We start from the raw sequence: 13,583 nt of genomic DNA, 5'->3' as shown, positions 1-13,583 counted from the left end.
AGTGTACAGGTCAGTATGATGCATCCAGGCACGAGTGCCATCAGTTAAACATGAAGAGGGAGGATGAATCTGCCAAAAAGGAGGAGAAGAGCCTGGATGAAAGTGAGGTTGGGCTAGCTGTCCAGAAGGCCTTTTCCTGCCAACTTTTAACATTTAGATTCAAAGCGAGATTTTTACTTCCAAAACAAATGTTATCAACACAAATATGGGTGTCAGTGCCAGTGAAATGGCAATAAATCACGACCATAGGCCTCTTCATCCTCCCCTTTGCTGTAGCTTGAAGCTGAGGACCTGTCACGGTCTCCTCCATTCAGGGTGAATGTTTGTACTCTCCCCAAAGGCAGTGTCTCCATTTGGGTTACCAGCGCACTGGGGACGATCGAGAGGACTTTTCACCACCATGAATAATAAGCACATGCATGCAAATGAGTCACTGGAGTCAGCTTATCTAGATGTCTTAGATTTCTCCAAGATAGATTAGCAAACCAAACTTAAGCAATGACCCTGAGATACAGCTAAGACATCTGTAATACAGAAAGAGACAAAGCTACAGATCTGATGCCTCAGTTCTAGGCTGTAGTCTGAATACAAGTCTAACCCGATTCAGCACAAATATTTTAGAATACCTATTCTATGTAGGATACTTGATTAGATACTGTAGTACCTAAATGAATTAGGTCCTTACCAGTACCTGCCAAGGCTCTGTCTCTGCCCTCAAGAAGCCTACACTGTGTAAGGCAAACGAATACCCAAACAGCAAAACTACAATGTTGCAAATGAAGCCACGAGGCACTTTGGTGTGCTTGGGAGGTTGGAGGGAAGGGTTCACTTCTAAGGGCAAGAGGGTCAGGACCCACATGGCATTAGGATTTAATCACTCAAAACCAAGCATATTCTGGATTACAATTGTAACGCCCTAAGAGAGGTAAGAACATCACCTTAGAACTTTAAAACAAAACCTCCTCAGATCCTGGTTTAGAAAATAATACTAGAATCAAAGGGTAAGGAGCTTATTAATAAATTTAAACACAGAACCACATTTACCAAGGCATTAGGTTCTCATGGACCATAAAGAGCTTGGGGAGTGATGCTTTAGAAGTTTTCTTCTCCTCCTAGATTCCATGGTTTTGTCTTTGCCCGAGGCAGGGGAGTCAGCTGGCTCTAGCACACAAAGTCACAGCGGCCGCACCGTAGCATCATCAACTGTGCCTTGTAAATAACAAACCTGCCAGTCGCTGGGCCCTTACTCTGTGCCAGGCGCTGTGCTAAGCAGTTTGGCCGCTACTCTTCACAACAATCCTATGGATATATACACTGTTATTATCCTCATTTTGTAATGCAGAAACCAGTAGTTTTTTGTTTTTTAAGTTCTGCAGTCCAAGACTCTTACCTACCATTCTACAGCTTCTACCTCAAATTGTTCAAAAACTACACTTATACCATTTGGTGACCATTCTTGTTTGGAACTGAGAATTTTCGAGGTGGATGTCACTCTGCCGTACCTTACAATGGAAGTAGTCCTCTATCTTATGCAGAAGGTCGTTGAGCTTGTTCAGACCTTTACAAGGCACCTGGCAGTAGAGTGTGCCATCAGAGCAAATATTAGTCACTCTGACATTTGTGTACATAGCATCAATCTGGAACAAAGGACACACCAAGGAAGCTTGAGACTAGAGCACAGCTCTTACCTACTTTAGGGGTATCTACCTAAATAATCGCATTAAAAGTCTTTGCATTTTAACATCTTTTAAGCAAGCAGGAGAATAGATAGGATGATAGAATGAAATTTGAAACTTAAATGTGAAAACCTCATTTGGAGACCTCTCTTTCCAAAAGGAATATCTGATATCATTGTTTCAGGGACAAAGTACACATTTTGCAAACATTAATTACCACATTTCATTGCCTGAAAGGCTAAGTGTCTTTCATTTTGGTTTATTTTCTACCTATTAATTTAGAAAAATAATTATTACATAAAAAATACTTTTTGCAACATTAACATAAATGAAAATAAAAAACTCTCACAAAATCAGTCCCATTATCAGCCTACTTTCCTACCTGTGTTTATCGGCTGCATGAATGTTAGTAATTTTTAAAAATTATAATCATAGCAAAGGCTTAATTTTGGCCAACTTTTAGTCAAATCATAATATAAAGAGAATTCACTGTTGTTCTACTTATTAAACAAATGTTTTCCCAATGTTGCCATGGGAAACCATTTAAAATGGGTGATGGGCAGGGGTGCCTGGGTGGCTCAGTCAGTTAAGCATTCGACTTCGGCTCAGGTCATGATCTCACAGTTCATGGGTTCAAGCCCCTCATGGGGCTCTGTGCTGACAGTTCAGAGCCTGGAGCCTGCTTTGGATTCTGTGTCTCCCTCTCTCTCTGCCCCTCCCCAACTCACGCTCTGTCTCTCAAAAATGGATAAAGTTAAAATAAATAAATAAATAAAATAAAATGGGTGATGGGCATTGAGGGGGCACTCGTTGGGATGAGTACTGGGTGTTGTATGTAAGCGATGAATCACGGAAATCTACTCCCAAAACCAAGAGCACACTGTATATATACACTATATGTTAGCTAACTTGACAATAAATTATATATATATAATATATAATATATTATATATATAATATATATTTACAAATACTTAAATATATATATTTAATAATAAATAAACATAAATAAAATATAAATAAATATAAAAATATATATTTTTAAAAATAAATATATAATAAAAAAAATAAAATGACCATTTTTGACATCTCATCTTATGCTTTAGAGTAGCTGTTCTATAATTTATTTAAAGATTTCCTTCTTTGTGGAAAATTTATGTTTTTTACCTTTTAAAACTGTAAAAGCTAACAATTTAATAAACATCTTTACTTATCTAACTTTCTGTTCTTTTGTATTATCCGCTTCTATTATCTTTGCAAAATAATTTCTTATAAAATACAATTTTACTCTAGAAACTGGGAAATAAAACAAAAACCCAATTCCTAATAATTCCTATTTATGTTTTGGCCTTCTTTTCCCCTCTTCCAGTGACCCCCCTCCCCCTCCTTTTCTCCCTTGACACACAGGCAACCTGTCCCTATCAGTTGTTAGCCTACAATTTATACCATTCTTTTCCGCTACCTTTCTTCCCTACAGTGTGTGTGACAGACAACTAGAGTGGTCACAGTGCTACCTGAAGGTGAACCTCTAGAGACTTGTCGCAGATGGCCTTTAAGCAGGTGGCATTAATATTGACGTCATCTTCTCCCGAGGTGTCGTACAGAACAACAAGCGGAATATCTGCTTTGTCAAGTATTTCCACAGCAAAGATCTTTCCACAAGTTAAAGATTCAACCACCTTCACTAAATCAGGATCATCACTTAAAACCTCCAACCCTGAAAAATATTGACTATTTTAATTTCTACTTAATTAGCAGAATCATTTTAAGATAAATAGACTGCATGGGACTGTTTGGGCTGCTTACTGTAACAGTGAATCTACTACCAAATCCTTATAAATTTTCTAGGGAAGCTTTGTTTTACAGTCTTGTTCACATTACCCATTCTTAGGTTTTAAAATATATATATTGTAGTGAGAATACCTTTTTGAATGATTACACAAAGGCAGGCAATCTTACAACAAAAAGAAAAGTTGATGGTCTATCAGAATTTCTACCTTAGCAGAAATGGACTTCACTTTATATACCAACACATATTTAAAACAAAAAGACTAATACACACAAGAAGCTATCAGTCAGTCATATCTGCCAGTTATGTATTTGTAATGTTTTTCCTAAAAATTTACCCTTGACCTTTAAAATTTTCTAATTGAATATACAATTGTTTCATATAAAATGAACATGCATTTATTGGAAATTTATACAATTATTTTCTTTCTTTATTTCTTCTTAAGTACACCGTGATGGTTCTGAGTATACCAAAGAACGTTGTGATTTATCAAAGAAAGATTAAATTGTATTTAACATAATATAGGTATCAGGTGAATTTCACTGTGGTCTACTTAACTCTTTAAATTCTTTGAAAATTGTAATTCTATGTAACATATACATGACAACTCTAAGTTATTCTTTTAAACTAATTAAAACTAGCTCATCATTTCCCCAATGGTGTCATGAGGTCCATTTCTGTATTTTCCCCTTGAAATCCATAAGCACGAGTTCAGAGTCCCTGTGAGCTACCTCTCTCTTCTTGTTCTCTCTTCCGGACACATAACGTCACAGCTTTCACCAAATCTCTCATCTCAGCATCCTGAATCTTGTCCTACACTCCTGATACGTTCTTTTCAAAACTAACTCCCACAGGCTTGTAAGAGGCTTCTAAAACTACTTGGGATTTACCTCACAGACAGAGCCATACCCGCCCCACTGGCATAAAAACCCTTTCTGGATGAGAAGGAGGTATTTCTCACAGGGCTAATTTTCACTGAAGAATTGTGATCACTTTCTGAATTTAGCTCAGGCTCTCCTGGCATGATGCTAACACACTCCCGTGTCTTTCCTCATATTAACACGGCCACTATGTCCTCCATGCTTGTAGGTTACTCCTACAGCATCCCTCTCACACACAAGAGGAGGAAAGAAAAGAACAATGGTATGTGGACTGTGCCAGAGAAGGATGAACTTGGGCTTGGGTGCATGAAGGTGCATTAGGTGGTAACAAGCAGTAGCCAGAGGCCACCTCAGTGGGGAAGAAGCGGAGAGTCACTTCCCAACAGGTCAAATAACAGGATCCAAACTGATCAAATCCCATGATACAGGGACTCTGGCTGGCATTGCTAGGGCAGTTTGAACAACAACAACAAAACCTTTAAGATGGCCAATAGACATTCGCATAATAAAGTATAATAAAAACATTATAACATATTGATAATGGTCACATCTTGTAAAGACATTAAACATGAATTTATTTATACCTTTCAAGAAATAACTCATTATAAGACCTTGAGATACTTAGGTCATTTTGGGATTTAACTGCCCAAAGGTACAATGGTAATAATGTATCAAAATGGAGAGAGCTTTAAAAAAGTTCCTCTTACCTGCTAGCTTACACTTTGTAGCTTGGAATGAGAGTGAACAGAACTTTGGGTTCAATTTGTATGCTTTGCTCTTTTCAATATTTTCACTAAAACCATAGTCAACATAGCATACCTAATGATAAGAAAAACATCATTTAGGCTCAAATAAAATTCTTCATCCTCACTTCTTAAAAAACATCCGACACATTTGATTGGTTCCATTTATTCCCTAAAAACATGTTCAGTGGCTCTAGACTTCCTGGAAAATGGCAGGGGTGGTGCCCCTGACTTAGTTCAGAAAGGAAAGGCTAGGGCTGGGACCAGGGAAGCCAGGGCTCCAGACTCCAGGCCTCACTCCTCTTCGCCAACAGGAAGAACGAGGTAAGACTGAACTCAGTCAGATGCCTTGTAGCTGCCAGCTCCTCAGCAGCACAACTGTCCAGATCCACAGCCCTGACTGCCCCTGCCCCTTCCTGTCTTGATTTCCGTACTTCCACTAATGATGCACATCCTTAGGGAGCAGGATTGGTTTCTAGAGAGGGTGTCACCTACAGAGGAGTATTCATCAGATTTGAAATCCCCAAAATAGCACTTGTGACTACTTACTCCCAGCTATGTGCTTTGAGAGATCCAGATGCTTTCTGTCGATGACAACAATGGCATTATGACTAGATAACAGGGAATTCTACACTGTAAAAATAGGTACTTCCCAGTGGAGCAAAGCTGGGTTAGGCCTTTGGCCAGCTCAACAAAAGGCCCCAAATCTGCTGGACAGAGCTCTGTGTTTGCAGAAACCTGCATGACTCTTCCTCACCATTAGCACAGATCACTGAGAGCTTGGATGTTATCTCTGGAATATTAACAACATCTTCTATTGGAAAGAAATGTATTTAAAAAAAAGCTTTTTTTTTTTTTTTTTTTTTTTTTTTTTTTTTTTTTAGAAAAATAAAATCTAGGAGTGCCTGGGTGGCTCAGTCAGTTAAGTGTCCGACCTCAGGTCATGATCTCAGTGTTTGTGGGTTCGAGCCCCATGTCAGGCTCTGTGCTGACAGCTTGGAGCCTAGAGCCTGCTTCGGATTCTGTGTCTCCCTCTATATCTGCCCCTTCCCAACTCATGTGAGTTTTCTCTCTCTCTCTCTCTCTCTCTCTCTCTCTCTCTCTCTCTCTCTCTCTCTCAAAAATAAAAGCATTTTAAAAATTTAAAACCATAAAATAAAACTAGAAATAATGAGCTGTGGTTTAGAATGATAACTATAGAACGATAACTAATAATCTGAGGGAAAGCATTAAAAACCTGTATGCTTCTCTAATTAAAACAGATGACAGCTATTCAAACAAAACAAAAACCAGAGCGAAGGCACCACTAAGAAATACCATGTAGCAGAGAGCCAGGTGCTTTCACTTTCTGTAGAAAAATTAAGCCCAAAGGCCAGCTTCTTAGTACCTAGATTCTGGTACTAAACAGACAAAACAGAAATTCTCCCCAGCAGGGAATCAAATGAAAAAAAGAAGAGATGCAGAGACTGCAAATACCTTTCCAGACCACCTGATAAGTGGGTCTGTGGGGCCTGTATGTCATGATGGAGATAATCATCTCCCAGAGTCCCTATCTGGATTCAGGGCTCCTGTAGGCCGAGATCTGTGGCGCAGCCATTTAGGCGTCCGGGCCCTTTACTCCAGTCCCAAAGCAGCACCTGTTCTTCTTTCCCATAAGCCTCAGGAGTCAGGCAACACTTGTTTCCTTTAATAGCTATCACTATCTACAACCTGGACTCTGCTCTTCCCAGACCTAGAATGCAGAGAACACGGTCTACCAATAGGACATAATATCAGTAGGACATAATCATCATTCCAGGGAAATTCAGTCTGTATTCCTAGCATCAAAAGACTAAAGAATAACTGCTCCAAAATCTTCAAAGGATTTCCGTAACGTTTGGAGCTTGTTCTCTTTCCTTTCTTTCTTTCTGAATCAAACACTGTGCATTTGTATGGCAGCAGCGGTGTACAAAACACTTGCTCGTGGGTTGTGAGTTTGACTCACACCGTACTCTGCCCTGCGCTGCTGAGTGGAGTTTCTCTCCCTAATGCCCTGGGATCAGCACAAGCAGCCCAGGCCTGGAGCGGAGCCGCAGTCAGTTCCTGGTTCTCTGGCACCATCAAGTGGCCGTAGATCTCACCGCGCCACCTGAGTGATAATCAGACATCCTTGGGATGCCGGTCTGGGTTGGGCCCGATCCAGCACCCACTTCAGGGCATGACTTCATACTCCTGTTTCCCACACTCACCAAAGATTGACAAGTGGAAAGCAAGGAGGGAATTGTATTCGTTTCCAGGCACAGCACAGCTCAAGAGAAACAGACTTGCTAAGTAGCGGGGCTTTCTCCAGAGAAAAGGAGAACTGCATGTCTGTCTGCTTCACGGGGTTGAGGGGAACAAGCTCAGAACAGAATTGTTCCATGGAATGCAGTCTAAGAGCTTATGAGACCGTATAACATACTGAGATGCCCCCTTCACCCCCAACACCAGCCACGGCTCTTAGCAATCCGATGCCACAGCTGGTGATCTCTCCCCGATGGGATACTTTCTTCTTCTGGCTTTCATGACACTGCCCTTTTGGTTTTTACTTCTTCTTTAGCCAATCTTAAGATTCTGTGAAAGGTTTTCTTTCCCAGAGGAGGTTCCAGTTGAAGACAGCGTCACAAGATCAGAGTGTTTTTATGCAGGGAAGGGCATCTGAGATACAGATAAGGGGATGGAGGGACTTGACCAGGGGCACATGACTATTCCCAGGCAGAGGCAGGACTAAGACCCAAGCCGCTAATCACACTGTGCTTCCCACTGGCCCAGTTCTCTGCTTGGTCCTTAACGTGTTCCAGATTTTTTTTCCCCAAACTTTATCCACATATAATTTACATTGAATGAAAAATGCCCATTTAAAGTATACAGTTTGATGAGCTGTGATAAATGTATATATCCATACAATGACCACGATAATCAAGATACAGACCACATCCACCACTTCAAAAATTCCCCCTTACCCCCTTCCAATTAAGCCCCCTCCACCTCCTGTCACAGGCAACCATTGATCTGATTTCTATCACTATAGATGAATTTTTAGCTGTTCTTAGCCATCACTTATCTGGAATCAGACAGGATAGCTCTTTTGTATCTGACTGCTCTTACAGTTCATGAGTTTTAAACATGTGACTCTTTTCAGTAGTTCATGCCTTTTTTTTTTTTGTTGACTAGTATTCCATTCTATGAATATACTACAATTTGCTTATACATTTACCTATTGGTAAGCATTTGGGTTGTTTCCCATTTGGGACTAGTAATAATAAAGCTGCTCCAAACTTGTGTCCAAGCCTTTTGGTGGACCTATATTTTCACTTCTCTTGTGTAAAGACTTAGGGGTCAGATGGTAAGTGTAATAACTTTCTAAGGAACTGCCAAACCATTCCAATTTTCAGATTTTTATAGTCAGGCCAAATTGCTTAAAAACTTTATCTTTGTAGATTTAGTTAAAGAATTTCCTAAATTTCTCTGTGAGTGGCTAAGGGTGGCTCAGTGGTTAGGGTGAGCTTGCTTCCATAGAGGGCCAGGGCCTCTTGTATTGAACCATCTGGGTAAGAAAGAGCAAGTACCCTTTCTGACCCTCCTGACCCTGTGCCTGGGGCCAGGGGTTTCAGGGCAGAGTATCTGATGGACCTAAGCCCAGGTTCAGTGAGCAGTATCTGCACTCAGTGACACACAAAGGTTATTTGCCAGGGACTGACAACACCATAATTAAATAGGTTTCAAATTACGGAACAGAGGCTGCAGAAATAGAAGTATATTTCCCTGCTTGCAAAACCCAGACAAAACCATGCCTTGAGAGTAAGAGACTTCTCATTCTCCATCTCTGCACTGAAGGAAAGAAGAGGCCATGGGGCAGAGGTTGACAGCCAAGAACATGGCCAAGTCTGGAAGTCTTAGAGCCTGCTGATGCAAGAGACAGGCCAAAGAGTCCTCTGACTTCTCCAAGAGGACGGAGAGTGCAACACTCAGACAGCTCTCGGGGCACAACCTGAGTCCTGTTTGGGGTCCTCGGCTGGCTGCATAAGAGGGGAGAGGGGGGATGTCACGTCCTCTAGTCTGTATTGCTTCCCTTACTCCAAAGTGCTGATCTTGATAGGAATCCCACAGAGCTTTGATCAGTAATTATTATGTCTCTCCTGAGAATGGAAATAAAGACCCTTTCCTGATTATATCATGGGTTATGAATACTGCCATGGAGAAGACTTTTTTTTTTCTTTTTTTTTTAAACTCAAACTCTGAGATCATATGACTACCACGGACTTAAAAGCTGATAGGGATAATCTTTTACAGATATTATCTTGTCAACTTCTGAAAAAAACTAAATGGAGTTAGGAAGGACACAATATTAGAAGGAACACCTACGTTTGAAAAATAATGTGTGCCTCTTCATAAAGCTATGACAAAGTAAACAGTGCTTGCCTTTATTTTGTTTTCATCCATCGAGATGATCTGTGCCCGTAACCAAGCATCCTCCTCAGCATTTACAGCCAGTAACTGCCCGACATGCACAGTCTGGACTGGTGTGATCTTGGGGTTCTTACTGTAATACTCCTTCATCTCATCTTCCATTAATTCCTGAGCAGCAGAATAGTCTTTGCCCACATACCTGAATTAGTTAAAGGAAGAGACCACAAATGAAGCAACCCAGAAGGAGGAAAATGACAGGAATTCACTAGGAATTCACTAATGACACTCTCATTTTTTTTCTACTGCCATCTTTCCAGTCTCAGACATGGATTATGTCAATGGGTAGGAGAACACGTATTTAGTAAACATTTCTGTCTTGATAAAGGAAAGTATAATATTATGGGGCTCATGTAAAACAACACCAGGGCCGAACACACCAGATCAAATGCTTGACAACAATCCAGACAGCTGGAGGATGTAACAGTAAGCGGTCAGGGAAACTTCGGTGAGGGTGAGGCTGAGAAAAGATTCAAGGGAAGGGAAGAGAGGAAAATATGGTAGAAAATGGAGACACCAGTGCAGGCCAGATTAGCAAGAGTCTATTTAAGATTTTTTTACTAAGGCTGCTGGAAATCTTTGTGGATTACTGAGAAGAGAATCCAGTTGGTGGTTTTGCCTTAAGGCTGGGTTTGAACAAGACTCAAGCCCTGAAAACCAACGAAATTTTAAGAGAGAAAAACAAAGCCTTAAATGCACTAAACACAACCATGTGACAACCCATCTCCCCAGCTTACTGGACAAGTTTAAACAAATTACAACAAAACATTGAGCTCTGATACCCTTAAAGAGATGATATCTTCTAGCTAAATCTCTCTTAAATTGTATGCTTTCTGAGAAGGCTTTTTCAGGATATGGCCTATCTCCTTCTACAATTTTCTGCTGTTAAAACTGCAGTCACCTCATCCCAGTTGATTATTAAAACACACTATTTCCAGAAAGAGCCTAAATGTCCATCAACTGATGAATGGATAAAGAAATTGTGGTTTATATACACAATGGAGTACTACATGGCAATGAGAAAGAACGAAATATGGCCCTTTGTAGCAACGTGGATGGAACTGGAGAGTGTCATGCTAAGTGAAATAAGCCATACAGAGAAAGACAGATACCATATGTTTTCACTCTTACGTGGATCCTGAGAAACTTAACAGAAACCCATGGAGGAGGGGAAGGAAAAAAAAAAAAAAAAGAGGTTAGAGTGGGAGAGAGCCAAAGCATAAGAGACTGTTAAAAACTGAGAACAAACTGAGGGTTGATGGGGGGTGGGAGGGAGGGGAGGGTGGGGGATGGGTATTGAGGAGGGCACCTTTTGGGATGAGCACTGGGTGTTGTATGGAAACCAATTTGACAATAAATTTCATATATTGAAACAAAACAAAACAGGGGCGCTTGGGTGGCTCAGTGGGTTAAGCCTCCGACTTCAGCTCAGGTCATGATCTCGCGGTCCGTGAGTTCGAGCCCCGCGTAGGGCTCTGTGCTGACTGCTCAGAGCCTGGAGCCTGTTTCAGATTCTGTGTCTCCCTCTCTCTCTGACCCTCCCCCGTTCATGCTCTGTCTCTCTCTGTCTCAAAAATAAATAAACGTTAAAAAAAATTTTGAAAAAAAAAGAAACAAAACAAAACAAAACAATACACTATTTCCCTTTGTGCCACAAATAAGCTCTTGTGTTCTTGCCTTTTAGTACTTAGAGACAATTCCATCAAAGGTCTCGTTCTAGGATGTGAAACCCAGCAAATCAAGTTCAGCTCCTATAACAGGAGCTGTCTCAACCACAGGATGAAGCTTTTTAGCTGGAAGCTATGCCGTAACGGCACCAGAATCACTGACTAGGGAGATGGGGGGTATGCCAACAAGCACATTGCCCTTTGCACTGTTCCGCTTTTACCCAGGGCCCAAGTGCTCCTATACAGCTTTAAGAGACTACTCCTTTGAAAATGTTTTCATGCATTCTTGGTAACTATTGGCAGGACAGAAGACACCCTATTCAATCTATTTGTTACTAGAGTTAAAAAAGCTTTAAAAGGTCCTACACAAAATGAAAAGAATGCCTCTTTTGAGCAATGGCTATTTTAAAACCAAATATTGCATGCATCTTATTTACTCCAGAAACAGCTGAAGAAGCTTTGTCACACTCTGCTGGTTAAGTTTACTGAGCTTTACAAATGGTAAGGTGCTGCCTGGGGTGCAGCTGCCTCTCAGCTCTGACGTCCCCCAGGAGGTCTGTAGCTCTGCCGAGTGCCCATTTCCCAGACCTGGAGTCTCACAGGTCCTCCTTTTAACGTTTTTTTTTTATTTTTTATTTTTGAGACAGAGAGAGACAGAGCATGAATGGGGAAGGGGCAGAGAGAGAGGGAGACACAGAATCGGAAGCAGGCTCCAGGCTCTGAGCCATCAGCCCAGAGCCCGACGTGGGGCTCGAACTCACGGAGTGCGAGATCGTGACCTGAGCTGAAGTCGGATGCTCAACCGACTGAGCCACCCAGGCGCCCCACACAGGTCCTCCTTTTAGTGCTGCCACGGCCCTGGGAGCCTAACCGGCCCGGAGGCCTGGGCAGCAGCCTGTGACTTGGTTGTGTGCTCAGCACAGGCACCCGCTAGGGAGGAGGAAGGTGGAGAGAAGCAGCATGAAATCCACTCTCAATGACAACTGGCAGAGAAGAATGGCTACTTGGCTTGGGTGGAGGTGATATTATGGTTGGTGTGATGGTGGGTAGTGGGAAGAATGAAGTCCTGCACTGTCTCCCAATTACCTGAACAAGTGGGCAAAGAATGATATGTAGGCTAATTCAGGTATTCCGTAAGTACAGTTTCACAAAGTTAATTTTTGACACTGAAGACAAGGCATTCCCACACTTGGTATGAGGTCTGTGCCACAACCCCTCCTCAGACCCTTCATGAGTCACAGGCCTAGTTTCCAGAGCCTACTGTCTACCTGGGTGAAGACATGAATATAGAATAGGGCTCAGCCTGGTTGGAATCTACTGAGTCTCTGGGTTGGTGGGTGGGGGATGCCAATGACCTTGGGTCGATCTAACAGCACACATTACCCATCATGCTTGCTGGCTGCCAGCAACTGTGCTGAACAGGTAGAATGCTAACTCCAGGATTCAAATTTATATTGGAAAAGGGGATCTAAACAATCTGAAGACCTGGACCTAATCATCCTGACATAGATTAGAACCCTTCTACTGAAGTCCTGGACCTGATCCAGATTCCTGCCAACCCTTGGTTAGAACATCAGAAATCATATGATCTGTCGATGTCGAGCCCAGTGCTGGGTGCTTGGTCTCTGACAACAGATCCGACAGCTAATAGTAACAGACACCAAAGGATCCTGCCAGGGAGGCAGACTTAGACTTCTTCTAAACGGTAGGAGTTAGCAACGTGCTCCTCAACATCTTTCCTTTACTTCAATTTATTAGTGAACCACAGTGGAATCCCCAACCCTCAACAATCCATTTACATCTTCAGGCAATACAGCATCTTAGAATAAAAGCTTTATTCATTTACTACCTCTGTACAGAATAAGACCTCTCTAAAGGTTCTGTACAATCTAGTTTGAGCATACCAAGACACTTGATTCCACTTCATTATCCAGTCAGACTTTTACCTAAGATTCTCTGGAGGAGTAACAGCCCACATTTCAACATTTTGGTTGAAGAAGACTGGACACTGCTCTGATTCAGCCTTTTCCTTTTCTGTCCACAGCCATACTCTAGGCTCGTGCCTCCAGAGATCCAGCTACACTGGTTCCATTCTTTATCCCAAGTTAGAAACTACAAATTATAGTCTTTTAATATCTTCTGTGTATTCTATATTTTCTCCAAAAGTCCATGTCAGGTGCCTGGGGCTGAACCATCTTTTGTAATTCCAGCTATCATCAGCCACTTTGGCAATGGTTCTTCTGCCCAGGCAACGATGATATCAAAAGGACCAAGTAACCAGAGAGTACCTTTGGCTCCAAGGGCTAATCTTATGTATTGTACTAGGTAGGCAGTGCTTGGCT

General features: G+C 41.6%; 1 protein-coding gene across 5 annotated transcripts in view; it reads right to left on the bottom strand.

Annotated features, from left to right (window-relative positions):
- TDRD7 (tudor domain containing 7) overlaps positions 1 to 13,583 on the bottom strand; it is a 77,285-nt gene that overhangs the window by 16,966 nt on the left and 46,736 nt on the right. For 4 of the 5 annotated variants that reach the window (XM_019454418.2, XM_019454417.2, XM_019454421.2 and 1 more), the window contains 4 exons: positions 9,530 to 9,716; positions 5,054 to 5,165; positions 3,191 to 3,393; positions 1,503 to 1,637 (listed from right to left, as the gene is read on the bottom strand). In XM_019454418.2, the coding sequence (XP_019309963.2) occupies positions 1,503 to 1,637; positions 3,191 to 3,393; positions 5,054 to 5,165; positions 9,530 to 9,716 (637 nt within the window). The remainder of the gene's footprint in view (positions 1 to 1,502; positions 1,638 to 3,190; positions 3,394 to 5,053; positions 5,166 to 9,529; positions 9,717 to 13,583) is intronic. The other variant, XM_019454419.2, reaches the window with a different exon arrangement.

The sequence above is a fragment of the Panthera pardus genome, unplaced genomic scaffold, assembly GCF_024362965.1.
Source record: "Panthera pardus isolate Hobbes unplaced genomic scaffold, ASM2436296v1 HiC_scaffold_20, whole genome shotgun sequence".
NCBI lineage: Eukaryota > Metazoa > Chordata > Mammalia > Carnivora > Felidae > Panthera > Panthera pardus.
Note: the sequence above shows the minus strand (reverse complement) of the source record. Positions and strands in the feature narration are given on the sequence as shown.